The sequence below is a fragment of the Glycine max genome, chromosome 12 (genome assembly GCF_000004515.6).
Source record: "Glycine max cultivar Williams 82 chromosome 12, Glycine_max_v4.0, whole genome shotgun sequence".
Lineage (NCBI taxonomy): Eukaryota > Viridiplantae > Streptophyta > Magnoliopsida > Fabales > Fabaceae > Glycine > Glycine max.
Genome location: NC_038248.2, coordinates 1,220,937 through 1,246,415, shown reverse-complemented (window position 1 = coordinate 1,246,415; position 25,479 = coordinate 1,220,937). Strand labels below are relative to the sequence as shown.

Here is a 25,479-nt window from a genome sequence, read left to right as displayed (position 1 = left end):
CTTCGAATGAAGACGGAGAAAATAACGGTAAAACAAGTAACCAAAATGCTGTTAGAATGTCCATTAGGGTGGTTGATTGGATGTCATATCTCGAAAAGTTCGCCATCGCATTTACTGATGGGCTAAAGCTTTCTGGACCTATAAAAACTAAGCAGTGCCCTCCCTCTTAATACTTCGAAAAGGCTAATCTTTCTGGAATATATAAGAGGGTGCTGCTTGATTTTTATGGAGTGCAAGAAGAAACACTCTTCTTGCTGATGAAAATTATCATATTTAATTGCTGGACTCTTATGATTGGATTGTTTAGGCCTAACGGATCAACTAGAATGACATAAATGAAAGAAAATACAAAAAAGAAACTCGCTAACATCCTCAAACTTGCACAGTAAGTTAATAATCCCACGTCCCATAATGTAATAAGATATAAATAATTCGTTTTAAAGCTCAAAACGAAGTTAAGAACGTATTGTTTTTCTTCTTCGAAGCTAAAAAATGTTATAGGTAATTTGAGTCGTTTTTCTATCTGGGTGTGCAACAACGAGTTGTCTTGTTTTCCACCATTGGATGAAAAATCCAGAGGTCATCTCCAATTCTCCATCATAAGTACCGTTTTTTATTTTATACAAAGGAAGTTAGAAAATACAAATCGTTTCAACATTTTCTTATTAAAATAATAAAAAAAAGCATTGAGCTTTATTCATAAAATTGGAGAAGGAAAGAATGCTACTATGGTTGTGCAGTGGGTTTTGCGATGTTAGGACGGAACTTGCAGCTAGTTTTGAGGTCTTCTCCTGGCTTGTTCCCGGCAAATCCAGCATCCACCCACGCAGAGTAGCCTCCCCCCATGTTAACAATATTCTTAAATCCCTGTGTTCACAACATTATATGTTATGTGTTGTTGAATTTCTTTTACTAAAACCCGTAATGTTCATTTAGTAAAGTACCATAAATCAAGGTTGAGAATTTGAGATTAGTTAAAAAACTTACTGAATCAAGCAGATCAACGGAGGCTCGGAGTGATCTTCCTCCACTATTGCAAGCCTGAAATTGTGATCCATTATTATCATACATCAGTATTCAGCATCTAGATTTGTTGTTGTTTTAGAGAATTAAAGGCTAAAGATTTTTCACCACAATCAAATGATCCTCAGTCTTGCATATTGCTGCCACCTGGTCAACAAAATCTGGATTTTTCACCCGTCCTGTTCATTTGCAAAATAAAACAAGTGTCACTCAAGAATTGTTTGCTGAGTGAAATCATACAAAATGTAGGTTTAGAGGGTGTTAAATACTTGACGAGGTAATCTCAGATTTTTGATACTTTATGGCTGCCCCTTTAAGCACTAGAAACTTGAATCAAAAGACAAGCTGTCATGACTTTACCTGCTTCTGTGATGAAGACATAGGGGACATTATGAGCATTCTCAACATGGCTTTTGTTGAATTCCTCAACTGACCTATTTTGGGGGCAAAACAAATTAAGAAGTTTAGTTTCCCTTTTTTTCTAATGAGTCTTTTCCAAACAATTTAAAATAGAGAAGGAAATTGGAGAAATTCAAACCCTTTGCTACCTAACATCCAGATAACGATAACCAGATGAATTGAGCAGATCTTTGGCAGCATGGACATCTATGGTTACAACATTTTGATGACTGCAAACAGGGATCAGAATGCGAGTGTGAGCATATTACAAGCATAGAATGAAAAATATATAACTAGTTGGAATAAGCTTTTCAACAGGTACTTGTAAGACAAGAAAATAAATTGAATTAAGGAGGTAAAAAAAATCAACCCATGCATCTCTTGTTTAAGAAGTGCATAAGTTGATTTTAATCTCTTGAAAGAAATTTCATTCATCTTGTTTTCTTCTCTTTATAAATACTTACTGAAAAGTTTATCTAAAGTGGTTCATATTTTGAAACTTACTCCTTGGGGGAATCCATTCCTTTCTCTATGGAACAAAGTTTAGCACTCGGGAAGTCAATCAATGCCAGATACTTGTATGAAGTCTATTTATGCTGAGAAAAATAGCTTTGTTAAGGCCTGTGGTGTCGCTACGTTGACTTTTTGATTGATATACTTTGGTTTATTTACGAGTATTGTCAATTATACATCGACATAGCCATGAGCAGCATGTGGCGTGCAAGCCACCTCCTATGCAAATAAGTATTATAGAAAAATGGCAATATGCTCATAGTTTCCATTTTTTTTTAAAATTATACACCCAATAATTGTGTTATAGTATTTGATCCCACCATAATTTAAGAGAATAGCAGTTGACTAATTTATTTTCCCACCACAATAGAACGAAAATAGCCGTTGACTATTTTTTTTTTTGTTTTTTGGTTACGCCAATCATACAGGGCTCAAATTTGATACTCTCTTTCAGAAGTTGTTCTAAATCTTTAGCTTTTGACACTAGACGTGTTTTTTTACTTTTAATACTTAAGCAATTTGTACTATATATTTCAGTCAAGCAAGATAGGATTTAGTTTATTCCATTGCCAAATAACTTGCATATATCATTCAAGATGTTTGACTTGTTAAATGAGCATATAATTGTTAGTATCATCCTCTTTAAAACACATTTTTATCCTTTTATATATTATTTAGTGAAATTAATGTGAATTGACTTCCTATTAAATAGGTTTGGTATAAACTTTATTCTATGATAAAACATTATTAGTTTTTTTTCTTATGAGAAATATCAATTAGCTGTTGAAGCTATAAGATAAAACTTCAGTTTTAGAGAATAATTTAAATTTGTTTTATTTGAATTTTAAAATTTTATTTAGCGTTTACCACACTGTTGCATGATTTGAAATTAACATTATCTCTCGTAGAGAAGAAGAGAATTTTAATTAATCACAGTAAAGTTTCATCTTTGATGTGCATTTAATTTTTCTTTTATCCGGCATAGTTTATAATTAAAAAATCTTATATCTAAACCAAACGCGCAGTAACGCAAGTTTTAACTGTTTTATATCTTTTATGCGTGGTAACGATGATATGCTTTTTATTATTGCCTAACCTTCGTTGCTCCATTTGGTGGGCCAATAGAACATGGGCCGGCCTAATTGAATAGTGGGAGCAGGCCCGACCTTTCATCTCTAGCTTGTGTCGTTTTGTGTGGGTTTCAATTCAGAACCAACGAACGAACGAACAAAACGATACGCTGCGATTCCTTCATTTCCCGTGTGATTCACCACCGATCTGATAATCGAGTTGCGTTGTGTGTTTGGGAAATGGCGTCGAGTGTGTTGAAGAGTCTCATGAGATTTTCGTCATCGAGGAACACGACCACCAGAAGTTTCTGTCTCGTGACCTCTCAAATCAGCAACCACACTGCCAAGTGGATGCAGGTACATTTCTTCCCGGTTGTCATCTAACTCAACCAAATATCATTTTATGTCATTGCAAAAACACGCGTTTATAGCTCGCATATCCCGAACAAAACTTGTTGTGTTTGATTAAACTAGCTCTGGAATCAAATTAGGATTATCACTTGTGTGTATCTGTTACCTCTTATTTATTGGGAATTAGTTACATAATTTATTTGATAGAATGTTGTGAAATGTTGTCGGACATTGTCATTGGCAAGGTTTATTCATATTTAGACGCTGGCGGATCCCCTTTTTCTTTCATTAGTGTGTTAGGTTTTTTCTGATATTTTCTGGCCTATGAAAATCTCGTGGATATCCACTATATAAATTTCTCTTCCCTTTGAAGTAGCCTCTTTGTGCCTTATCAACGCCTATCTTACAACTTGGTGGAATTAGAGAATAAAAAGAAACATCAGGGTAGCTTAATCAAAGATCATGTATGCATCTGGGGGGAGAATGCTAGTAAATTCTGAACATATGCATTCTGAGGGAGGAAAAGTTGAAGAAGCAAAAAGTGGGCAGTAAAGTCTGAACATAACGTGAGGGAAGGGATCCAAGTGGGTAGGTAAGTTTTCTTGTTTAGGAATTAGGAAATGGATTACACTCCCTTCAGATCTATCCCCAAGGGTGAGCATGGTGCAGTTTTGATGAAAAACAAAATTGGGTTCAGTACTTTAGATTGAAGACAAACCGTTTCTGTTTATTTTGGTTTGGTTTTCCATATTTTATTTGGTTCAACCTATAAAACTTGATACAATCACCTTTTCAAGAGTATGTAATAGATGGAATTTGAACAACAATTAAATTGCAGCAAAACCCAACTTCAGTAATAAAAATCTGAAAGAATGCAGCTATTAACTTTATATAATCATAAAAATATGATTGGTGTGTTCCTTTTAAGACTAAATGGATGAATAGGGATGTACGGCTGAATGCAATACGACTCAAGAACACAATGATATATAAATGACGACCCTGCTTGATTCAACGATCAGTTCACAATGGAAACTTTGAACAGTTGATCATCAACAATGGAAACTTTGAACAGTTGATCAGCAACAAAAGTGACTTCAAATGGTTCAATGATGGCAATAACTTTAAATAATTCAACCAAGTGACAGTTGATATAAACAGATGAACGCAGCAGACTGGCAGTATCAGCTTTGAGGAGGAACAAAGAGAAGAGTAAAAATTTTGTTCTACTGAATGATATCTATGTCAACCCAGCTTTGATCCATTGATATACCGAGTAGAAACTTCTTGTAACGAGATGAAGAGAGGTGTTAAAAATTTGTATTCTACATCTCTAATAGATGTCTTTTTAATAATTAACTGGATACAGTTTGGTCAACCATAGGTGATTAAATTGAACTGCTTCATTACTAAAGAACAGAATTGAAATGAAATTGGTTTATTATAATTTTTTTTCCTGGTTCAGTTTGGGTCAGTTTAACAATTGGAATTTTTTTTTCTTGCTTACCCCTATTCGGATGCTTTGCCCTGCTGTGTTTGTGACTATTTAGTTTGTTTTGGCTTTTGTTTTCTTTATTTTATAAAGTGGACAGTGGCTAAGTACTTTCTTTTCAGTGGCTCCAACTTCATTATCATGTATGTACTTTGTTAGCAAGCTTAGGTTATAGGAGTTGGTTTCATGGACTGGAATCTTATCGAATTCCTGCTTACAGAATTGTGCTTAGGAAGATGTGAAACTTAAGTTTGTTTCTACTGTTGTAATAGGATACAAGCAAGAAATCTCCGATGGAGCTGATTAATGAAGTTCCTCCAATTAAGGTTGAAAGCAGGATAGTTGCTTGTGAAGGAGGTACAGCTTTTTCAAAATTCTTTTCCCTTCGAACATGAACAAGATTTAGGAGAGATACAAACCTTATATAGTTTCCGCGGTCATACATTTTTAATTATTTAGGAGTATAACTAATCTGGATATTGCTGTCGGTGGTTTCAGATACCAATTCTGCCCTTGGCCACCCGATTGAATTTATATGCCTTGACTTGCCCGAGCCAGCTGTTTGCAAATATTGTGGCCTACGTTATGTTCAGGATCATCACCATTAGGACTGCTTTCTACAAGTATTCTGGTGTGCATGTACGGAATTTCTGCTGAACATCAATGTTTTTGGTTACAATGTTTTCCGACGAGATCATGGTGTAACAAATATACTTCTTTGTTACAATTTGCTAAATAAGATGTTTATGTACCATATGCTGTTGGTGTTGGGTTACATTGTTATGTGCATTGTGCAAACTGCTGTATGTAATTGTGAGACTGGAGGTGCTGCTTCATTGAACGATCTATTTTATATTCCTAATTTACAATGCAAGCTCCTGAATCCCGATAACACTACTTCTCACGAGCCAGGGTAGTGAATGTTAGATGCAACCTTAAATGGGGTAGACGGCTAGCTCATTTAAAGTTTCCTTTTTTCTCTCTTCGAGATCCTAATCAAGTAAAGATTTAATTTATAGTCTTTAATTTTCATATTTTGGCTTGCCAAGAGATTTTGGTATTCCCATCATATTTAATCTTCGTGGTTTTGTAATTATTAAAATTATAATTGGTTTAGTTATCGAAAAAAAAAGTTGTATTTGGTTTTAAATTTTATCCAATAATTTAATGGAAATATTGTAAGGATATGATGTATCAGTTTCTATTGATATACAAAATAACTAAATAAAGTTCTGATTTATTTATTTTATTTAACTAGTATATACACTTTTTCCTTTGTCATTTCATACAAATAATAATAATGTCACATTTTTGTCAAATCTTCGTTAATTATTTTTAATAATTGAAAATTATGAGAATTGAATATTATAAATTAGAACTAAGGGACCAAATTGTTTAATGACTAAAGTATCAGAATGAAAAAGTGTAATTAAATTAAATGTAATGTAAATAAAGTAGTTGAGTACGCGTGATTAATGTGTTCAAGGAAGGTAAAATTATTTAGGTAATACCTGAATTTAATTTTTAACAAATAATTTTTCTATTAGATTTTACTTACTTTCTAATCAAATTTTAGATGAATCAGAGTTTCTTTTTCCTTGTGACTTATGAATTAGATGATAAATTTTTTAGAGTATTTAATTAGATTTAACCCTCACCTAGATGTATTTGTTAGAATTAAACTTCAATGATATATTTTAGTTTCTTTCTTTTTTAAAACCTAGGCAATATTTTTATACCCAAGTAATCATATGATAACGTATGACAGAATAGACCTCTTTTACAGATTAATTGAAGTAAACCCCGTCTCGTAAATTGTAAACTACATTTTCATTTTTGGAGACTCGGGTCTGAATTACAAAGCTTGTTACTCTTCGTGCACACTTGATCTTAAATCACACAAATTACAAATGCTACTATTTATACAACCAACAACCAACTAACGAGTTACAAATGATAGCAGCTATAGTCTTAGTTTGGTGGCGATGATATTGGTGGTTAATCCTCCACTAAATTAAGTACCCCAATTCTCCACTCATGTACATACATGGTCAACAATAAAAATAACCATAATATTGAAACCCACAAAATATATTATTGTAATTAGTACTATATAAACAAACTACACAGGAAAATAGAGCCTCTCCTCGACCACAGTAGGGTAGTCTGATATGGTTTTTCAAGAAATACAGCACGTGAGTTCCAATGATAGCATGGAACTCTAGTTTATTGTCAGTGGTCAAGGGAAAAAGGAATATTCAACGTGATAGAAAACCCTCAATTAGCTGCTACATTTAGTGATGAATATTGAATAGTGATTATCAGCCGTAAATGAAACACTACTAAATTCAAATTCCAAAATCTTCCCATCAATTAGGGAAATCAATAAATAACAGAATGCAATGGGCCCGCCCTACATTATAAGGGTTCCTGACAAAATCTATAAAAATCCTCATGCCATAGGTTTATCACCAGCTGCCAATTTTCTTCTCTGTTGATGCTCTGCAACTTTATAATCTACCACTTCACGGAACAAGCTTGGATCAAGCACACAATTTTCACTTCCATATACAGCAGCTTGGACACTTGCCATCAGTTTTGCTATTTCTCTTCCAGAAAATCCCTCAGTTTTAGCAGCTGCTTCCTTTATGATATCATCAGTCAATCCCTTAATTTCTATTTGTTGAGGTTTTTCTTTGAACAAATCTTTAACAAAACCAGATTTTCCTGATCCAGCTTGGGCTATGTACTTATCCAGATAGAGCTTAAGAAGTTTGAAACGCTCCTCTTCCCCAGGCAAGGGAAATTCTAGGACTTCATCGATTCTGTCTGCAACAGCTGAATCAAGATCACCAGGACGATTTGTGGCAAGAGCAAGGACTATGTCTTTAGACTGGTCACCAGTTCGGTAGAGAAGGGCATTTAATGCACTTCTTTGAGCTTCACTCATGTAAGTCTTGTTCCGCCTGCAAAATCCATCCAATGCAATGAAATGAATCCATTCAAACAATTTTAATGCAAAGAATGTTAGTTTCATTTAAAACAAACAACATCCTGAGTAGGCTGCATCTAGCTGCTCGTGATCATCTTATGTTGCAATTAAGAGAAGCATAATAAATGAAAAGCAAGGAAGAAGTATTGCTTACTCGCACAGAAATGCATCAGCTTCGTCAATGAAAAGCAATAAGCCCTTATTTGATTTCTTAGCCCAATCGAACAACTGGTGTATCTTTGTTACAGCCTGTGATCCCAGTGGAGCAACATCACCTCCAGTCATTAATGCATAATCTAATCCCTGCATTAAATTAAAACACACAAGTTAAGTAAATTATCAACTTATCTGGAAAAAAAATCAAAGACCATAATGAGTCAACTGATGATGATGAAATTTAGTGTTTCATAAAACATGCAATAACCAGAAACATGGTACTGAATAACTTTTTGAAGTACTGAATTCCACGCAAACATAAAAATTATGTATTTTAGAAAAGTATGGGGAAACATAAATTTATAGAGATGTTAAAACATACTTTTGGATATATTAATTATATGCCCTAAATTGCCAGCAAAAGTTATGAAACAATACAAAATCATAAAAATGAGAAGATAGTTATAAAGCATTTGCTCTATTTTGATGTATTCACACCAATTAATACAAAAGGATAACATAAATTCAAAACTTCTTCATTAAATAGGAAAAACCAAAATTTGAACAATACACCTACTTATTTGACCCAAGAACAAGAAAGGTAGATAGTATGAAATACTTGAAATTTAGAATAAGTAGATCAACAGATAAGTCAAAAATCATACAGATTTACGAGCTAACTCCCTAGCAGCCATTGTCTTTCCTGTTCCAGGAGGGCCATAAAAAAGCATGTTTCTGAATGGCGCTTGATGTGCTTTTGTATTTGCAGTTGCAGATGACAGCTGCTGAATTCTTTTTTGAAGAGAAGGATGCAAAATCACATCACCAAAACCATTTCCATTTTTCGAAGAAGATCCTGGATCAGTACGTCGTGATAGGGAGCCCATGGCACGAGAAAACATGCCAGACCAGGGGTATTTCCCTCTGGAGGACTCTCGGATCAATGATGGTTGTCCCAATATTCTATCAATATATCCCCAAATTACCCGAGCACCTTCCCTGGATTAGACCAAAAAGATCAATGTGAATATAAAACAGCACAAGCCATGATTTCACTCACAGCAACTGATGAGCATAACACCAAAGGTCCAGTATGAACAAAATTATGCAACTCTAGCATGAAAATGACACCAAAGTGGAATTTTTCCATGTGATAAGAAATATCCGATGAAGAAAGGGGAAAAAACAAGGTTCTTCTAGTTTAAAATTTCTAAAAGTGAGTAAGGCTGGAAAAATAGTACATGATATATTTCATTACTACTACATTGCCCAATTGTCCTCATTTTAAAACAAAGGCATGATTAAAAAAATGTCATCAATAACCAATAATTTGCATAGTTAATGTATACCTTGTAGTGTAGACCCCTGCTGCCAGAGCAGTCACTCCACCAACTGCTACAACCAACTTATTTTGATCTGTTAGAATGGCTCTTAACCCCCCTGCAACATATAGATAAAGGTTTTTAACTCGCAGATTGTTATAGAATGGAGTTTCATCTAACCCAGTCAAGCAAAAATACTGATGTCAGTAAGTAATGGAGGGGAAAGTGAATAAAAAGTGCATCCCACAAATTACAATATTTTGATTAATAACGTTTAGTTATAGGCAATAGATCAAAGCCAAATGGTTCACTGAGTACACAAAATTATGAAGGTCAAATAACATGTCAATGACTTTTTAGAATCAGTATAGTATATATGGAATGATTCACTCCACACTCTTAAACCACAAATGCATATATGTAAAGGCATCCGTTATCTTCTTAGATTGTCAATATAAGTCTTTGCATATTGTGCATCTGGTAGAAATGTACCTCCGATATGTTCAAAAGTAGTATTTATGGCAGCAACCCATTTTTCTCGTTCAGCATTAGCACGATCAACCAGCATTCGCCTGTTAACATCTTCTGCTAGCTTTGCTTCGTGTGCTCTTCCTTCGGCTTCTGCCATAGCCCTTACTCTGATTGTTTCACGTTCAATCTCAGCCTTCTCTCTTTCAGTTTGCCTTCTTTGAGCTTGAATTTGTTCTTCTGTCGCACGTCGAGCTTGCTCCTGTCTGATTGATGATTCCTCTTGCAGTTTCACTAGTTCTTGATTCCTGGCTCGATGGTATTCATTTTCTGCCTGACAAATAATAATGCAAGATTGAGAAACACTCATAAAATGACAAAACAAAAACCCTGAGCTTCAAAAGGCTTAATACCTGCATCCTCTTCCTCGCCAACTCATCCTCATATTTGGCCATTTGGGATTTTGTTTGTGCCTGATGCTGAGCCAGCTTTTTTTGTTCGTCGTATATAATCCTTTGTCTTTCCTGCCAGGTGAACCAATTGATACGCCAGAAAACAAATCACAACACACACAAAAACATCCTGAAGTAGTACACAACACCACAATGTAAAAAAGGTTTCATGCGAGTATTCAATTGTGTAAGGCCATAATTACAATGAAATAGGATTCGGATGACATGAATTTCATCATGCAACAGCTTAAACTTACCAAGCAGCGGACATGATTTCTTATACTATTAAACGACTTCAACTTACATTATAATATTCAAATATTGACAATCCCAAGCAAAACAGGCATGATGGACAACCAAGAGAGTAAAATTCAATATTTGTCATTGCATAAAAGCAAAGAGGATCAAAGGAACTTACAGTCTCATGCTGTGCTTTCATTTGCCTAAACTCAGCAACCTTAGCAGCAAGTTCAGTTTGTTTTGTCTCCTCTTGCTTTTTTATAACTTCAAAGACCTATACTATAAGAGCCAAGTTAAAACGACGCAGAATAGGAATATTGGGGTCGAATGGAATGGGAAAGTGGGCATAAAGCTGAAACCTTTTTGCCATGGGGTGATTTAGAAATTTCCCTGAGAGCCTTGACCCCTCTCTCGAGGGCCTCTGGATCAAATCCTGCAGAAGTGGTCCTTGGATGATCGTTTCGAACCTTAGGCGGCGCCGGAGAAGGTTGAACTTCGGAAGGATTCGGTGGTAAAACCCCATCTGCATAAGCATTGTTCTGATTCAGAGATGCAGCAGTGGCGGCAGCTATGGCCGACAAAAATCCCGCTGCGGACGTTTTCGCCATTGAAGGAAGGACGAGAAAGAGGTCTTAACCAAAATCCTCTCTCTTCAGAGGTTTTGGTAGGGTTTCCCACCAGATGGATCCAACTCTTTGGAGCCCCGATCCGACTCACTTTAGTAATGGGTACCATTATAAAACTAAAATATTATTATACACCAGATTAAATAAATATTTATTTTATATAATTAAAAATATTTTTAATATATAAATTATACTATAACTAAAATAAATAAATATATATTTATTTTTATTTATTTATTTAATAAACAATTTTTATGTTGTCAATCAAAAGAAAAAGAATATTGATTTTTTTAAACAGTGGAGAAAATTATAGGAGTATATTTTGATATATTGGAGTCTAAATTTGTTTTACATTCTTAACTAATTAGAAATTGCCTTAAATATAATTTTTAAAATAATTATTAAAAAATTAATAATTTCAATTAAAATTATATGGAAATTCACTCATGGTTCAATCATAGTGTAACAAATATTTATAGAGTCGCTATGTTTCCAATTAAGGTTCCACAAAATTAAACCTAAAAATTTTAAACTTTCAAAATATAATTTTGATCTATTTGATGTGGATATAGATGTTTATTTAAGATAAACCACCCACATTTAAAATGAATTGTTGAGTTGAACCTGAACTCTTGAAGAGTGTTGGCTCTAATGTACTATAACGAACTAATGTTTAAGTTATTTTAAGCTCGACTGATATTTCAATACGGATGAGAGGTGAAAAACAAATATATACAACCAGAAGTTAACCTAATATTCAAGTCAATAAAAATTCTACAAGAAAGACTATATACACTAAAATGGCTCTGATTTGTATTGACAGTCTTGTGTGAGCATATTTCATTTTATGGTGTGTTTGCTCACCCATTACTTTTACAAGTATTGAACTGGTGCCTCCTTTTCACCAAAATTGTACACAACTTACACAAATGCAAATCATTTTCAAACGAAGAAGGCAACATACCCATTCCCAAGCCACTTGGCATAAAGGAGTTTGACCAGCACAAGTGGAAAGTAGAGATAAAGTACATGAGTAACTGACTCTAATCAAATGGGAGACGGTTGAGAATAATAGTATATATCTAAATGTAATATTATGTAATTAATTCTAATTTTAATAATAAAGTATTTTTATTTTTTTTTATCATTTTTATACTATTTAATAAAATAGTTAATTTGATAAAGTCTTTGATATTAAAAATTTGTTATCATAATAGATGTTAAAAAAAATGAGAAATAAGTCTCATTGAACGTGGATAACACATAAACGAGTGTTACAATTTTTACAAAATAAAATAATTTATTTTATAATTAAATTAAAGAATTTAATTCAATTAAATAAATATTTTAGTGAAATATTACTATATTTAATTAAACAACTAACATACTAACATACATAAGAGAGAACATTATTTTATAAATATAAAAGTTGTCCATAAATTAAAAATAAGATTTTATTACTATATGAGGATGCGATTAGTTATCATACTTAGTGCTTAACTATGAATTATCATTGTCTTTTATTAGGAAGCTTCTTAGAAGACATGATATGAAATTATTTTAGATAAAATTTTTCTTTTTTTTCTCTTTGAAAAAACACTCAAATCTATATTTTTTTACTATTATAAATAGAAACATCTACTTGAGAATAAGTGTAACAAACAAAAACTAAAAAAGTTCAAATATAATTTTAGACCTAAAAAGTAAAAAGAGAGTTTTGTTCTTTAGTGTTTCATTCATTAAAAAATTAATAACAAAGATTAATCTTGATGTAGATACACATGGAATGAGTTAATTTGATTTTTGCAGTAGTATATTTTAAACCCAACATAAATTCCTTTTTTATTTCACTATATGTGTTATGAACACTAATTTTTCTTAAAGCATCTCCAATGGAAGGATGGCTCATAAGAAGGTCTTCAAGTTCTGCTGGCGGCACCTAATATAGATCAATACGTAAAGGAATGAATAATTAAGTATGAGAGTGATAAAATTTATTTTAAGTTTGGTGTGTAAATTTTGCAAGTCAAATTAAGAAGACATACCTGAAAGCCTTTGAATTTGATGATTTCCTTGCCCTGTCAACGAGGAAAATCTCACCATCATCATCGACATAGCCAATATCGCCTGTATGAAGCCAACCATCTACATCAGTGGTTGCTTCAGTGGCCTTCTCGTCATTCAGGTAATCTGAAAATTTTAGTGTGCTTATATTATGAGTTATACATAACAACCTACAATCAAAACATTACTTAAGGTATACAGGCATAAAATACGATGTGTTTAAAATACATATGTAGCTAGATATGTATACAAATTCATAAAACATATATAATAAATATTTAAAATGTTTTTCTACGTTTAACATGCATGCAGATGCAGGTTAATATATCTATTTATTTAAATAAATATACCTTTCATGATCTGTTGGCCACGGATGCAAATTTCGCCAGGGTGGTTAAGGGGAAGAGAAAAACCAGTTTGAGGGTCAATGACTTTGATCTCAGCATTTCTCAGTTCTCACTACAGTTCCGCAAGACCCTGTCTTCGTCCGGAATGGATACTTTGCAAACCCCAAACACATCGCCAACACCGGTCCAGCCTCTGTCTTCCCGCACCCCTTAATTTACATATATATTGTCATTCTTTGACTTCAACTTTTTTTATTATTTTTTTTTAAATTACACGATCATTGGAGCACTACAAAGCATCACTTTTGGGAGATATAAATGGGCAATTAATTCTCAAGGTTTTAAGGAAAAAAGTTATGTTATTTCAAAAAATAAACTCATTTCAGAGTCAAGAATTTGATATTTTCATGTAAGATCACCCAATGAAGGGAGCAAGATAGAGGCAGATTTATGTTAAGATAATGCAGTACAGAACACTGATTAAATAAAAAAGACATGGCTTAATAATCTCCATTCACTATCAAACATTTCCGATTTCATTAATTTTTGTAACAAAATTCATAAGCGCAATAAACAGCAATTAAGTCCATTTACTGTTATCATTCAGTTATTGACTCGAGGGAAAAAGAATTATAAACAACAAAAAAATGTACTCTGACAAAAAGAATGAGCTATCATGGGAACTGGAATGAACCACCAATTTGGTTGGTACCAGCAGGTGGATTGATTGCCACCCAAAGGAGTGATATAGTGATTGCTATGAGACCTGACCATACAAAAACAATGGTAGGTGTCGTCCCTCTTCTTCCCATCAAACCTTTGGCAAAAGGGTAGAGATGAGTCAAGACCCAAAAACTGAAGAAAACACCACCTAGTAGACGGCTCCACTGAGGTATGACACTGTATATGGTCCTGCTAACTCCAACTGCTATTGCTATTAAGTTAACCATCATAATTGTGATTGGTGGTATCATAATGGATGTCCACTTGACAATATAGAGATCAGCAAACTCATCATCTACAACATCCCCAGCAGATTTTGATGTCAAGGCGAATGGGATTTCAGTCCCTGCTATGACTTTGAGCAAACCCTGCAGCACAGCAGCTAGGTGTGCACTAGTCCCTCCAATCAACCAAAACTGCTCATTTCTCCACCATTCTTCCAGCTCGATGCCAGACCACTTGATTTCAAGCACCGCGAGCACGCACAAAGTCACGGTGATGGTCAAGAGATAAACAAGAAATGTGACATTGAGAGTTTGAACAATGAACTGGCCAGAGAAGAGGGAAAGTGCAGGAAGGAAGCAGTAGACAATAAGGAATATGGAAGTGAATGGATAGATTCCAACATTAAGGTATGCAATCCGTTGAAGAAACTTCATTCGTGGGCTAGCCAGAAGTGCATTGTTTCTTGAGAAGAATATTTCAACTGAGCCAGTTGCCCATCTAAGGACCTGATGCAGCCTGTCAGTGAGATTGATTGGAGCAGTTCCACGGAATGCGTCGCGCTTGGTAACACAGTAAACTGATTTCCATCCTCTATTGTGCATCCTATAGCCAGTAACCACATCCTCAGTAACTGATCCATAGATCCATCCAACACGCTGTCCCCACTGAGTCTTGTCCTCGTAGCAACAAGAGATCACACTGATAGCCTCTGCCACAGTTGATGCATCAAGAAGCTCTCGCAGTACAGTGAGGGCGCCTGGAGGGCGTCCATTCTTCACTGCAGGGTGATCAGCAAGTGGCCTGCCTTGGAACTCTGCCACTGGGATTGAGTCAATGAGGAAAGTTGAGTTTCCAAACATTTTAGGGAACACTGATAAATTCATTTCTTCTTCATCAGAGTCATCCATCCTTAGTGCCCTGTTCTCCTCAGAGATTTTATCATTCTTCTTCCTACTGCCAAAGTAGCAACTACAGCAACCAGGGTGTCGTTCTTTAGAGCGGGGAGGATCAAAACCATAAAGGGCTACTCTTCTAAAAAGACAACCAGTTCCTACGTAGACTGGCCCTTGAAGTCCATCCAGTGCTCTCATGTTGACATCAAAGAAGACAGTGTTATGATTGGCATATCTGTCAGAAGGGTCAATCCCCTCAAATCTCTGTGGGAACTGAACATAGCAAATGCGGTCACCACCACGATCCATCATAAAGCACATGCCTTCCCTCATTGCCTTGGAGTTGTATATGTAGTGGTCACAGTCAAGATTGAGTATAAAAGGACCATTGGACATGATGGCTGAGGCTCGAACCAAGGCATTCATGGCCCCGGCTTTTTTGTTGTGATCATAGCCTGGACGTTTCTCTCTAGAAACATAAACAAGTAGGGGAAGACGAATATCAACATCAGTCAGTTCAATGAGCTTTGTATCATCAACACTTCCAAAAAGAGGTTCATCACTGGGAGGTTTCAACATCACCTGCATCATTCATCAAGTATGAATCATTCATTCTCATCTCTCCAAGAATAAACTCGACACTTGGGATATAACTCCACTAGAACCGATGCAATATATTTAGTACCTGAATTATACCGGCATGATCACCCCTAGAATGCTCAGGTGAAGGGTTCAACCAAGTCCCTGGCCAATGAGCATCATCAGCCATCCATGTTGCTTTCGGAATCTTTACAGGTTGTACAAGTTCATCTTCGTTGTGCTGTCTCTGAAGTTTCATGGCCTTGATTTCCTCTCTTGCATGAAAGGCATCTGACCGACGACGGATAGAGTCAGGCAAACCATTGATCCTGACCTTGAACTCATCATACTCACGCTTCACCCGTCTGCGATCCTTGACAAAATCTGGTTTCACTTTGTTTTTGTAGGGATCTCTCTTTAAGTTGAAATATGATTCAGGATTCCTAGGCTCTATATTATGCTTACGGCAGAATGGAACCCATACATTAGCAAAACTGGCAGCTTCAGCCATTGCCTCAAATGTTAGAAGTGCACCTCCATCATCAGAAACATAGCAAGAAAGTTTCTCAACTGGATAGTCTGCAGCTAAAATAGATAAGATGGTGTTTGCAGTGACAAGAGGTGGTTCTTTCTCAGGATCAGCAGTAGAGACAAAGACATCTATGCCTGGTAGATCAGACTTTCCAGTAGGGTTGGTAGGGCTTGGCATTTCTAATTTTTCCCTCAGAACATTAAGATCTGTGGAACGGTTTATTGGGCATAACTTGGGCAGTTGATCCAGAAGCCAAGAAAAGGCAAACCATATCTCACAAACCACAGACATGCCCCATAGCCAGATTGCATCAGTGTTTTTGTGCTTGACCCTCCAAGCCAGGAACAGTATCAGGACAACCATGCGAATCAAAATTATGAGACTGTAAAATTAGATGCAGCAGAAAAAAGGCAGCTGTTAGTTTTCAAGTTCTTCATTAGACTACTATAGGCAGTAATTAAAAAAGCGATACAAATACATTTTAAGATTGGCATTGAGGTAAAATCTTAATCATGACTACAGACGTGAAATGATTAAAAAATACTGGTAATTTCTAAGCCGAATATTTAAATTAAATCCCACAAAAAAAACATACAGACTCAAACATATTATAAACTAATATCTATTTTTGTGTGGACTTACCAATCATGACGTTGCACATTCAAATAGAGTCAAAATATAATGAAGCAAGCCAAATGGGCATTCAGAATAAAACATGGTTTTGATTAGTAGAAAAAACTTCTGCAGTTGTGGTTATTATTATTAACTCTTATTTAATTTTTATGTTTACTATAAAAATCTAAGACAAAAAAACAAGTCTTTTTTACCGATATGGGCTGAGAACAGCAGCAGATATCTTCAGTTTCCGTGTAAGTGGCCTCCAGGGTCTGTTCATAAACTCAGTTGGCTCAACAACATCATCATCCTCTTTCCCATTTCCTCCCTTTTTCCAAATGGCACTGCCATAGCCATAGGTACCCTTTGTTTCAAAGAGCCACCGATTGTGATCAAAATCACCAGTCTGGCTTCTCAGTAGCACTGACTTTGTTGGCTCCACCACTGACATTCCACTCTCCATTTGAGACCATCCACCTGAGGGAGGAAGTGGAAGTGGCATTCCATTTAGATCTTCCACAGCAACTTCATCTAGCTCTGTGTTCTTATAGGGCTCTTTGCATCCCGGGCAGATTCCATCTCCTGCTTTTGCAGCATCTTTATAGCAGTCTCTACATATCTTAAAGTCACACTCACAAGGAAGAATATCCTCACCATGTTCATCACTCATCACCTTACAATCACAGCCACGAATTGCACATGAAGATCCTTTTGCACCAGCCATCTGTGAATGGTTTGCTTGGGATTCTATCACCTTATCCATTAGATGGGCGTGAGTAACACTGTTGTATCCTCCTGTGAAAAGTGAACTTGACACATATTGCTCAAGTTTCTGTGAAATTGATGGATTCATAGGTTGGTTATCGGGGGTTAGTGGCAAGTCCACCCTGTAACTCGTGAAGTCAACACTACCTAGTTCACTGTCAAGATCATCTCTGGAGTAGCTGATGTAGCGACCTGAGGGAGTTCTTCGCCCAAACGTTATAGTTGGAGGCAAAGGAGGCTTCTCGCAATCAGGTGCCTCATAAGTTGCTAACTGAGAATGAGATAACCGACTTGGCTTGAATGGTTTTGATGACATATTTGAAGACAAAGACCAATCTTAAGAATCCTGCAAAATTCAGAACTTTAGCAAATCAGATCTTCATCAGCATTGTATTTAATTCCACCCACTAGAAACAAAACTGTGGTATAGAGACTGAAATCGAAGTACAAGATCCAAAACTCTTCTGAGAACTCCAGACAAGAGTTCACATTAGGACTACGATTCTGATGAAAAAAGGTTCAATCCTTCATCATCCGAGGAGAAGAAAATAGAGAAAAACAAAAACAGAAAAACAAATAAACGAACGAGTGTAGTGTTAAACCGTTAAGAGAGACAGTCACATCAAATCAATGCCGAGTTGGAAAACCCCTTTGACTTTCCTACATTGCTTAACCTACTAATCATCAAAAGTCTAAAATTTCAGGAAAATTAAATTTTCCCACTTTCACCTTTATTCTAGGCAATCAGTCGGCTGTTACATATGCATGAAAGCTATCACATTCACATAAAAGATCATACCTTAACTAGGAAAAAAAACACCCCATGAATGAATGCATATCTCAGAAAAAGAGATGAAGCAGAGAGTGATCACAAGATGGAAAAGATAGCATGCATGCCTGTTGCTTGAAAAACTAAATCTCACTCAGATTGAGATCTGATATCCTTGTTGTGTTGTGTCTGATCTTTATAAGAAAGTCATGACAGCAACATATTACAGAATGTTTTTTTTTTTTTGGTGTCATAGTCTATAGAATGTTTGAAAGAGTTTAAGGCATGTTCTCAAATTGCTACCTTATATAGTACTATAGCCTGTACACGCTTAGTGACTGACAGAGAGAGAGGAGAGGTAGTTAGTCGTGAGCAAAACTAAGCACTAGCGGTCCATGATTGAATTTGAAGTCTATCATATATATATACTAAAATCTTACTGATTAAAATATACTAGCATTTTCTTGTTTTATTTTTGTATTTTAAAATTATATATGAAGGTTCTTGGCTATCTAATCTAATTAAATCCAATCTATCTAATAATAATAAATTTGTGAATCATTTCACACATATAAAATCCATGTGATACTTTAAGAGTAACTCTTAAAGTTTGGAGTTCGTATGTGTAACTTTTTATATAGAATGATGGACGACCATGCCTAATGCTTAGTATGTAAATTGTGTTTGCTTAACTGTGTTATTACAATACATAAATGGTAACTTGGCAATTACACAATTAAATGGTGAACAAAATCAAAATAAGTAAACAGTGATTGTGTAATTGCCAAATTAATTATTGATAATGGATTGATTTGTAAAAATTTCTTATTAATGCTTATTGATAATTTTCTCGTGTTATTAATGTTGATTGATTTTTTATTTATTTATTGTTCTATTAATGAAAAATTGTATAGAAAATAAATCTGGTATGTAATAGGATCTAATATTTAGGAATCTCTGAATGGATTTAGAAATTTATTATTATTAAATAGATAGATTAGATTAAATTATATGATGAAAGATTATTTATTCTGGTAATCTCATTGGCTTCTAGTATATGTAAAATTATAGGTTGACATATGTAATATAAACATCAGTAATATATGTTTATGTAAAATTATAAACATTTGTATTATATGACATGTTGAAACCAGTGCATTAGTAAAGCTCAACGCTTTTCCGTGGCTACAAAAGCGTGCTCCGCTCAACGGAAAGCTTGAAAATTCACTAGCCATAACTAATCAATGATAGTAGTGGGTATAAACCACCGCAATGGTAAACAAATATAAAATTAAAAAAATATAATATAAATATAATGACAGTCGACCACCATAATGATAAAAAATAATAATTTAAAATTTATAATAATTCACAATAATATTAACTTATGTAACAACTTAATAGTATTATAATTTTATAACAATTTAATATTATAAATGGTTAAAATCTAATCATTTCAATTTTAAATAGTGGTGTTTCAAAACTATATTCACAAATCTAAATCAGTGATATTTGCAAAAGTAATGACATTAATTCAAAGGGCAAGATTCGGACAATTTTGAAAAATGAGGAAACAAAATTAAACTTTTTAATAATAGACTAATCAAATTAAATTTTTTAAAAATTAAGAAATCAAATTGAAATAAATAAATAAATAGAGAGCCAAATTGAACTTTCAAATTTGCATCAGTAACGTCAAATTCAATCGGGCAAAAAAGACTTGATTGAGACTTTTTAAAAATTAGAAGTCCTAATTCAACTTTTCAAAAATTAAGAGAACTAATTGGGCATTCTAAAATAATCAAGAGATCATTTTAATGATTAACCTATACATACACCAAACTATTCGCACTAGGCTTCCCCAGAAAGTCTCCAGACAATTGTCATGCGTGCATAAAAATAATAAAACTCAATATGAGCCTAACAATCAATCACCACCTCTGAACCAAAAAGTCGGATAAATAAGTTATGACTCCATTATTTTTTATGTATTGTTATTCCCTAAATGAAAATAAAATGTAAGCATTGGACTTTGCCTATTAAAATCTAGTTTTCCATCATTTTATCTTCCAGAAACCCAGCATGGCCTCGGTCATAAAGAACTTATAAGCAATTATGATATTTCATTGCCATTAGCTTTCATCCAAGGCTGATCATCCTCCTACACAACATTTAAATTCATTTTCCCGTCAAGTAGTATTGAAGTTTTACAACAAACTAGCCCACCAAAGAATACAAAATAAATTGCAGCCGACAAATACAAGTATACAACGGGGGGCGATGAGCAAAACCGCAGATAATACAATTACAAAGAAAACAAAGTGATTCAAGAAATTATTGAAGCCGTATTAGTGATGTTGCCAGGCCTGCATTCACAAGTACACTGACTTCTTGATCCTTCCACTACACGTTGGGATCTTCTGGTGTGAAGCTTGATGTTCACCACCTTGCCAGCCATCTGTAGCACCATAACATCCAGAAAACAATAGTAAAGGAGACACGCCTACCATCATTCCTTTAAAAAAAAACTCCAAAATACACCCCAGAAAAGGTCAAGGAAACATCACAAAATATAAGATGCCTACTGAACCATCTTCAAATAGTTGAGGATTGTCAATAGAAAGTAAATTTCGATGATTCCCCAAGAGATATTTCTTATGGTTTCAACATAAATTAAATGTACATATAATACTAAGTTCTCCAGAAAAGAATAACATCAATGTTTTTTAGGAATCATTTAGAAATATTATCCAATCATTGACAAAATCTACAGTAACACAAGTAAATCAAAATCAGAACAACTAATAGTGGCTTGGCTAACAAGAAACCATTCAATGGGCAAGCTTTAAAATTTCATCAAGTGAACAAAGTGTCTACAAATAATATTAGGAACACAAACTTAAATAGCAAAACAAATAGTAACAAACCATTTTCCAAACCAAGTCTTCAGGACCCAATGGTAGAGCAGGACTAGAATACAAGAAATGCCTTGAGTACTGAAAAGAAAAAAGAAAACATTAAACACCACACAAGCAAACAAGACAATGCACAAATCAATTTTAGAAAAATGAAAATAACCAAGTTAATTATTGCTACAAACATTTTCAAAGGGCACAATATTTTTCAGCTTGGCATATGCATTAGTAGAAAGTTCTAGCAAGATTGACCACAAAAGAATCAAATAACACAAGGGGGTGGGGGGCAGAAGTGAAGTAAAATTCTACATGACCCTGATTACAAACCTTGGCAAGATTTTGTTGCATTTCTTTGATATGAGCAGGTCTAATGCCTTTTAAATATTTCAAAAGCCAGCCTGGCTTTACAGCGTCATTAGAAGAAATGAACACCGCTATCTGCATGTATGGCAAAAAGTAAATAGCAACTTACCATTAAAAAATAGAAATTAAGAATTCATAAAGCTCTGACTTATCAGATAACCATATAGAATACTAGTCAATGCAATTTTGGTCACTGGATCTATCCTACCTTAGAGTGTTTTTTTTAAGGTTTTGGTAATAATAAGAGGCCCAAATTCTGCAACAGTGTGCAGTCTATGTTGTTCTTTGGCGCATTTAGTTGAAATCGAATGCATGTACCTTGGTCTCCCTGCACTTAAATCTTCGGGATAGGACTATGCTTTTAGTTTCTCTTTGGTGTTATGCCCATGGGCCATGGCTATGTCGTAATTATTGCCATGGATAGGACTGGATAGCCCTGCTGATTTTTTTTGGATTCCTGCTTTCTTTTGCATTTTTAACAAATAGTTGAGGATACCTTTACCTCGGCCTCATTATATTTCTCCAGAAAAAATTCTTTTTCTATACAAATCTACTCCATTTTCAGAAAATGAGTCATTAAAACAAACAAACTAAGCTAATGACATGATCATGTCCTGCTATCACTTAATTTGTTCCTCTCTATGTACCCAAAAGAAGAAAATAGGCTCCAAGACAGTATTCAAATCTTTATATTGTACCCCCCAGTCTCTCTTCTCTCTCTCAAAAAAAGTCAATATTAATCATCTGAGATAGTAGGTATGATGTATAAAGACATTAGGCATTATATACTCCTGTAAAGATTTATAAACCAACATATAATCCCCAATAGCAACTTGCCTACACTGTCCACACCAAAATAAAACCATCCAAAGCTAGTGAGTTATTTTCACCACTATTTTATTGCAATTATACCGTTAACTCTCAATGTTGTTCTTAATGTAATCAGTTACATGATATAAATATACACACCTTCCTGTAATCAAGAATTCCTTCGAAAGGAAGCTCCAGCTCATCACTTATTATAACCGGAATGCATCCACTGACAATTGCATCAAATAATCTAGCAGAGGAGGGAGTGTCACCAGCTGGGCTTAAGCAAAATAGAGACCTGATGATGTGCAAGGCAAGCAAATAAATACAACAAAATAAGTAGCCAGTGTACATTAATTCAAGTGCTGAATTTATATTACTTGCGCATGCCCCTCTGAGCAGCTTCTTTTCCTCCCTCTCCAGCTGTTCCCTCTTCTATAACCACACCATCAGCCCCACTTAACTCAGCTCCAAGTTTAGAGCGTATCTTCCCTCCCTGAAATGGATAGATCACAAAAAGAGCAACTAAACTCAGAATAATAGAACATGCAGTTGACAAAATAAAATTGAGAATGCCACGTACACAAGTAGGGAAAAACAAGATGAGACCTCTGTCCAGAAACTATAAGATCATACAACCAAACAATAAAAAGCCAATAGCCAGTCACAGTTCTACCCCCAAATGGCACAAGGCCTTCCTTATATAGTTAATGGGTTCAACAAAAGTATTCTGATTTTAGTTGCTTAAGTCAGTTCTAACTCCTAAGGGCTGATGTTGACAAAGCCCAGAAAAATGTACTACTAAATAGATGCTCTCCACCATTGACAATAGTTGCAACTCCAACATGAGATTGAACAGAAAAGTTCATAAAAAGAATATTTCTTGATTTCAAGTGACATCGTATGCAAATAGACCTTTCAAATCTTCCACCTGCCAGTCTATCAAGTAATCAGCTATCACACAATATTGCTTACCGCATTTCTCTTGAGCCGGCCCCGGAAGAAAAGCAGTGTGCTTCTCTTTGGATTCGTCTCAGATAAACACTTGGCATCACATAAATCAACATTGGGAACATAAGGGAGAATCAGGTCTTTCTCTAGATAAACCTGTCCAGGCTTGTACCTGAAAGAAGAAAAAGACCACTCAATGCCAATTCCAACAAATAATAGCATTGCATTGACAAAGTTGTGTGCAGGTTAGAAAAATAACCAGTTCCCTGTGGAATCCATATCAGGCAAGAGCCATATTGCATTCTTCACATATCTTCGAACGGACTTAAAAGACCAGGGATGATGCACGGGGAGTATGTGATCTCTGCCACCAGAGCGCTTCCAAGCAGGCTGATCAGTGATCCACTTCAAAGCTTCCTACACCCACAACAACATAAGGCATAATTGTCCACATTACAGCAGTCATTGAAAAACAGAAAAACAAGGTTCAATTGTTGTTACTAATTAAAGAACAAACCCTCAATTTCATTTACCCTCTCACCTAAATGGTCCTTGAAATAAAAAAAGAAAAAATATATAAAAGTAATCTCCTTAGTACTAATAAAAATCATGTTAAGAAGCCTTCAAAATATTGAAAAAAACCTTCAAATTGGTCCCCAAACTGTTAGTAAAACATATCAACTTAGGCATTAAACAGAAGGATATCTAATACTTCGGGGAATTAATTACATAGTTTTATTACTTGAAGGTCTAGTGACGAGAGAGGGTAATAGTTGAAGGACTAAATTGGTAGTTAATTTAGAAGTAAAAGTAGAAAACGGAGAGAAGCAAAGAACAGTGAGGGTTAGAAGAGCGAGCACTCACACCCTATAAAGGGCCTTGCATTGTTGTTTTTCCATGAGGAAGAAGCTGATAGTGGTGAAGAAGGGTATGTAGAACAAGTCAGCCTCCTCCTGCCGATGAACCCTAACAACGCTGGTCAATAGCCTTTCCGATTGGGGAGCAATGAGGTCCGCCCAGAGCCAGTAATCAATGGAGTGCTGCATTCGCAATTTCACAGATCAATACAACAAACAAACGACGGCGAGAGGAGAAGGAGAAGGAAGAAACCTGTTCAATGAGACGGTGAACGGGACTTCCATTAGAGGTGAGATTGGAGGTGTCTCTGTAGGTGTTTTTGAAGAGCCAGAGCAAATCGTGGGTGAATTTGGGGGGCATGTCGTAGACGTAAACCCTAAGGGGAAGGGACACCGGGTAGTAAGGATCTGAGTACAGCCTGTCCGTCTCGGAGCGAAAAACGGCGTCGTCGAGCTTCGTGACGTCGCGCGCTGTGTGGTCTTTGAGGGACGTTTGAGCGTGGGCGAGGAAGTGGTCGAGGGAGGCCACGAACGAGGTTTCGGCAATGGGAACGTGGAAATGGGTGGGGGAAGGAGAAGAAGGGGTGCGGAGAGGAGAGAGAGAGAAGAGGAAAAGGAGGAGAGAGAAAGCGAGGAGGAAGAAGAAGAGGAAGATTCGCGAATTGGATCGCTGGTTGTTCTTTCCTGCCATTCTGAATCAACAACTTCCACTGCCCAGAAGAAGAAGAAAATAAATAAATGCCCCCAATAATTACAACAAATTAATCTTTTTCGATGCACTTATCTTACCTTCTTCCTAAATGGGTGGCTATACTACTTCTTCAAATATTAACATGTGATTTTGGTTTAGAGAATGAAAATAAAAGAATTTTTTTTAATCAAAGTTGATGATAAAAAGTGTGAGTTTTAAAAAATATAACTCTAATATTATTTTTTTCCTTTTTTCCAAACACATCCTATGAGGTAT

General features: G+C 35.2%; 6 protein-coding genes across 6 annotated transcripts; 1 reads left to right on the top strand and 5 right to left on the bottom strand.

Annotated features, from left to right (window-relative positions):
- Positions 1-542: 542 nt before the first annotated feature.
- Positions 543-2,004, bottom strand: LOC100794624 (protein HIGH ARSENIC CONTENT 1-like). Its single transcript, NM_001254954.3, has 6 exons — positions 1,927-2,004; positions 1,572-1,652; positions 1,384-1,457; positions 1,132-1,202; positions 988-1,041; positions 543-867 (listed from the first exon to the last, which is right to left on the bottom strand). The coding sequence occupies exons 1-6, from the start codon at positions 1,941-1,943 to the stop codon at positions 727-729; spliced, it is 438 nt and encodes a 145-aa protein (NP_001241883.2). The 5' UTR covers positions 1,944-2,004; the 3' UTR covers positions 543-726.
- Positions 2,005-3,156: 1,152 nt separating this feature from the next.
- LOC100305499 (uncharacterized) lies at positions 3,157-5,720 on the top strand. Its single transcript, NM_001249322.2, is given in 3 exon segments — positions 3,157-3,362; positions 5,121-5,205; positions 5,347-5,720. Coding segments are annotated over 3 exon segments (312 nt in total). The 5' UTR covers positions 3,157-3,245; the 3' UTR covers positions 5,457-5,720.
- A 1,481-nt stretch (positions 5,721-7,201) lies between these two features.
- Positions 7,202-11,188, bottom strand: LOC100788478 (ATPase family AAA domain-containing protein 3-B). The gene is made up of 8 exons (XM_003540076.5): positions 10,838-11,188; positions 10,657-10,752; positions 10,200-10,310; positions 9,811-10,120; positions 9,346-9,436; positions 8,662-8,995; positions 7,995-8,143; positions 7,202-7,814 (listed from the first exon to the last, which is right to left on the bottom strand). Exons 1-8 carry the CDS (start codon positions 11,084-11,086, stop codon positions 7,301-7,303), a joined length of 1,854 nt encoding a protein of 617 aa, XP_003540124.1. The 5' UTR covers positions 11,087-11,188; the 3' UTR covers positions 7,202-7,300.
- Positions 11,189-12,742: 1,554 nt separating this feature from the next.
- Positions 12,743-14,105, bottom strand: LOC106795252 (4-coumarate--CoA ligase 2). Its single transcript, XM_014764632.1, is given in 6 exon segments — positions 12,743-12,772; positions 13,150-13,181; positions 13,184-13,294; positions 13,519-13,624; positions 13,626-13,724; positions 14,091-14,105. Coding segments are annotated over 6 exon segments (393 nt in total).
- LOC100785985 (cellulose synthase-like protein D3) lies at positions 13,543-18,888 on the bottom strand. The gene is made up of 4 exons (XM_026124590.2): positions 18,647-18,888; positions 17,295-18,193; positions 16,042-16,849; positions 13,543-15,938 (listed from the first exon to the last, which is right to left on the bottom strand). Exons 2-4 carry the CDS (start codon positions 18,161-18,163, stop codon positions 14,190-14,192), a joined length of 3,426 nt encoding a protein of 1,141 aa, XP_025980375.1. The 5' UTR covers positions 18,164-18,193; positions 18,647-18,888; the 3' UTR covers positions 13,543-14,189.
- A 1,834-nt stretch (positions 18,889-20,722) lies between these two features.
- Positions 20,723-25,285, bottom strand: LOC100784931 (probable arabinosyltransferase ARAD1). The gene is made up of 9 exons (XM_003540561.5): positions 24,766-25,285; positions 24,522-24,695; positions 23,915-24,072; positions 23,680-23,827; positions 23,085-23,200; positions 22,864-23,002; positions 21,859-21,969; positions 21,544-21,612; positions 20,723-21,074 (listed from the first exon to the last, which is right to left on the bottom strand). The coding sequence occupies exons 1-9, from the start codon at positions 25,201-25,203 to the stop codon at positions 20,943-20,945; spliced, it is 1,485 nt and encodes a 494-aa protein (XP_003540609.1). The 5' UTR covers positions 25,204-25,285; the 3' UTR covers positions 20,723-20,942.
- Positions 25,286-25,479: the final 194 nt, after the last annotated feature.